General features: G+C 61.0%; 1 protein-coding gene across 1 annotated transcript; it reads right to left on the reverse strand.

Annotated features, from left to right (window-relative positions):
- Positions 1-1,525: 1,525 nt before the first annotated feature.
- OSM (oncostatin M) lies at positions 1,526-3,934 on the reverse strand. The gene is made up of 3 exons (XM_045289550.1): positions 3,901-3,934; positions 2,558-2,691; positions 1,526-2,104 (listed from the first exon to the last, which is right to left on the reverse strand). Exons 1-3 carry the CDS (start codon positions 3,932-3,934, stop codon positions 1,526-1,528), a joined length of 747 nt encoding a protein of 248 aa, XP_045145485.1.
- Positions 3,935-4,310: the final 376 nt, after the last annotated feature.

Here is a 4,310-nt window from a genome sequence, read left to right on the forward strand (position 1 = left end):
AATGCTGAGTTTCCTCCTCCCGGTGCCCCTACCTGCTTGTGCACACAGCAAGCTTTGTATCCCAATGTCCCAGGGACATTTGCAAGCAGCTGGTGGCCAGGGTGTGACTCTGAGTGCACAACATCGGATCATTCCACAAATGTACCCATTCTCCTTCAGAGTAACGCATGAGCGTAAATGGCTGTGAGTACACTACAGCACACAAGCACACGGCTACATTTGCACACACAAGTATGCATGCCTATAGAAACGTGCACACACACACCAGCTCACATGTTCTCACAGACACCCATACCCAGGCTGCAGGAGAGCTCTGCACACGCACACACATACACACACACAAACTCCAAAGATGTGGGGAGCCCTAAGAGCCCTCGTTGTACTTAAAATGCGTCTGCAGACAGAGCCTGCAATGACTGGGGGACACCTGCAACCTTGTCACCCAGGGACCCCACCCCCCAAGTCCCCTCCCACCTGGCAACAGATACACAGAAGCATTATTTTAAAATATATAAACTTTTAAATACCTGTTGGCACAATATTAGCATTAAATACACATCATAAATAAGCTTTATAAATATAAACTGATTTTTAAACTGGTAGAAATCAATAAATTAGCCATGCCCTCCCGGGAATTGCCCCAGGAGCTGGGGTGGGGGGGGTGCTCCAGAAGGGCCTTGGTTTCTGAATGAGGAACTTCCAGAACTCGCCACCAGGGGGAGCTGCTGGCAGACAGGACCCAAGACCTTAAGGGTGCTGAGAGGTCTCCTACTGAGGGCTCAGACTGCCATGGGCACCTGTCTGCTGATTTACTGAGATAGTCACCCCGGTCTGTCACAGAGACCCAGCGCCTTGAGCCCCTGCATTCACGAAAAGAAAACTGAGGTCCTGAGAGGTAAAGTGGCTTCCTGAAGTGGCCCAGGGAGTTAGTTAGGGGCTGAGCTTTGGACCCCTAGAGTAGAGCCGCTTCTAAGATACCCCACCTGCTACAGCTTGCCAAAGTGGGGTCCCCCAGTTGTCCAGGTGTCCAGCCTCAGCCTGGCATTGAGGCATAGAAGGCCAGTTCAGGCCCTGACAGCTCCCCAACCCACACCCTGCCCCCTCCTTGGAGCCAAGACACACCAGGGAAAGGAGGAAGTCTGGGAGCCACAGCCCTGCCAGTCATGGAGGGAAGGGCCACAGGCCTCCAGCGATTGGGCAGGGGGGCAGTCAGCTCAGCCATGAGTCAGCCTGTGTCATCAGACACCTGAATCGATGGAAAGTCTTCCCCAAGTGGCCTGACCCAGCCACCCCACCCACTGGGAGCTCAGGGCCGGGGGGAGGGGAGGGCCTCATGGCCTGGCCGTCCTGCCCCCCATCCTGACGAAGCCGAGGCACAGGCCTTCTCAGCGGCCGCCCCTTAAAGTGCACTTGTGAGGGGCAGGTAGTCAATGGGTGCTGGTTTGGAGACCCTAGTGGCAACCTTCCCTATATGGGCTCCTCTTCTCCACAGAACATCCTCCACCTTCCAGGGACACTGCAAGGGCTACTGGGGAAACAGCCTCCTGAGGAGAGGCCTCCTGGTCCTCCAGGAGGGTCTCGCCCTGTAGGCCTGTGCCCGAAGGGCCCGGCGGAGGCGGGGGCTGTGTCTGCGTCTCCGGCCCCGGCCCTCCTTCCACCTGTCCAAGACCTGCCCCACCGAGTGCATGAAGTGATGGTAACCTTGCAGGAGCTGGCAGTCCTTCAACCTGAGCTCGAAGTGGTCTAAGGGGGGCGTGGAGCGCCTCTCGCTGGCCTGCGTGGGCATGGCCGTCTCTGCGGAATCACGGAGGAGCTGAGCCAGGCAGAAGATGTTGTTCCGGAACCCTCGGAGAAATCTCTCGGCTTGGGCCAGGTTCTTCCAGGCCTGCTCCACTTTCGGCTGCGTCCAGGTCCTATCCATGTTGACATGGTACGTCTGCAGGTAGGCAGCCAGTTTGTCCAGGATGAGGCCCAGGGAGGCATTGAGGGTCTGCAGGAAGGCCTGTCTGCTGAGCCCCATCAGGGAGCGCTCGCTGAGGAAGTCTTTGGGTTGCTCCTTACATTCCTTTTTCAGTTTTGAGTCGTACCAACCTTGGATGTGGAGCTGGGGGAAGGGAGGGGTAGGTTGGGGTGAGAACCAGGCAGTGAGGGCTGAGGCCCCCCCACTCCACACACCCATGTTCTAGACCTCGCTCCAGAACCCCATAGTCACTCAGACAGGTCAGAGGGAGGCAGGCACCTTGCGGGAGGGTGTGTAGGGCAGCGACTGCAAGCTTGCAGGGCAGGCCCCTCTGGTTCACTCTCCACTCCGCACCCCCTCCCCGCTCTCGTGGGGAGCACCAAGCCGCCCAGATGTGGGCTGGGGAGTCACACTGTGGTGAGCCAAGATGGCCTGGGAAAACCACGGGGCTCCATTTCCTCCCTGGCCCCAGACGGACTGTGCTGGACCAGTGAAGGATGAGCCTGCCCCTGGGAGCTCACTCCGGCCCGCCCCTAACCCTGGCCCCGCCCAGGCCACGCCCCCCAATGCCCGATGCCACCCGGGTCAGGTGCTTACATAGGGGTCCAGAAGCATGCCTGTGCTCTGCATGATGTTCGCCTGGTGCTGCAGCTGGCCGAGGAGAAGCTGGTAGTCTCTGGAGCAGCCGCCCATGGCCGTGGTGCCCAGTAGCAGGAGCCCGAGGACAAGACCTGGGCCAGGGAGGGGAGCGTCACATGTCGTGGCAAGAAAGCCACAGCTTTCCGAGGACACCTCCCCCCCCCACACACACACACACACTGCGGGGAACGGTGTGCAGGTGTGCACATGAGCACCTTTGGGGACTGCCACCAAGGACACCAGGATGGTGGCTGTGACTTGCCAAGTGGTCCCCAGGAACAGGGCAGGGGGAAGCTTCAAGCAAGCAGCCCCCTGGGAACAGGTGGGCCCCTAACCCGAGGCTGTGGGTCACCTGGACCATGTTCGAGGCCATCCAGGGGCTGCCCTGCTGCTTCCCCACCCTCCCACCTCTCTTTCCTCTGTCAGACCCATCAGCAATGCTGGGAAACGCTCAGAACACCCCTAAGGAGAGGCAGTTACGGCTCCGTGGGAGCCCCGCCCCCAAACAGGCACCGGCAACCACGTGGTCTGAAGGGCCCTGGGGCACAAGGGCCCCAGAAGGTAGTGACACCACTGTCCCTTCCTGAGAACTGATCCATTCCCCTGGCTGGGCTCCCCGGCTTGGTCATGACAGGGACCCCTGACTGCCTGCTGCCAGCTCGGCTGTAGGGTCCGTGTGAGCCCACTGTGCACCGTGCACATGGGGCGTCTTCACACACGGCGGTGGGAGGCTATGGACAGGCCACCTGGCAGGGTCCCTGGTTGGTGAGCTTGGGGCTCTCGGTGACATCATATGGCTCCAGTGTGCATGCCACCTGGTGGGCGGGGCTACAAGGACTGTGCGGCTGGTGGGAGTGGGGGGTCAGACTACCAAGTCACCCAGACTCCCTGGGGAGAAGATGCCCTGCACCTGCTCGCAGGAAGCCCTGGAGCCCCTCCAGGCAGGCTTGCACCATGTTCCTTCCTGACTGCCCTAGCTTCCTCCTCGGCCGCTCACCTCCTGCCCCCACCCTGCTGCAGCCCCTCCGCCACATAGCTCCCCAGCCCCCCTGCTCCCAGTTGTCCTTTGCAGCCCTGCCCCCTGGAAGCCCCCAGGGTGCTCAGCCCTGTGGGGACTAGGGTCTCAGGGTCCCACTCTTGGCCTGACCGGGCTTTCGCCCTTCTCAGCATCCTTGGGTCTGGCCGCCCCGCTCAGCCCAGCTCTCAGAGGACAGAGGGTGTTGCCTGCTCCGGCCGGCCGGCCAGCCAGCCGGTGCCAGTGGGCACAGAGTGGTGCTGGTGAAGAGGAAGGAAACACTCACCGGGCAGCGTCCTCTGGGTAAGCAAGACCCGCATGCTGGGTGCCGGTGCCCCGGCCGTGCCTGCTTGGGGTGACAGCTCCCGCTTGGGTGCTCCACGGGCTGGCTGTCACTTTATGCCCGCTGGGGTGATTGGCCAACACCTCGTGAGGTGGGTGGGGAGGGGGAGGGCAGGCCTTCTGGGAACATGACCCCAAAAACCAAAGTCCCCACGGGTGGCCAATGGGCGCTAGGCGCAGTCCACGCCTGCTCCTCCTCCTGTTTTCTTCGAATTTGTTCTTCGAGGTCAGCCCCACGCCCAGGGATGATGCAAACCGCAGCCTCAGCCTTCCTGGGCAAGTGGGGAGCATGGGGTGCCATACCACATGCCAGGGTGCCGGGCCATGGACAGGGCCAAGGCTGCGGGCAGACCA

This window comes from Echinops telfairi, unplaced genomic scaffold (assembly GCF_000313985.2).
Source record: "Echinops telfairi isolate 266 unplaced genomic scaffold, ASM31398v2 ScPeMD7_29;HRSCAF=101, whole genome shotgun sequence".
Classification (NCBI taxonomy): Eukaryota; Metazoa; Chordata; class Mammalia; order Afrosoricida; family Tenrecidae; genus Echinops; species Echinops telfairi.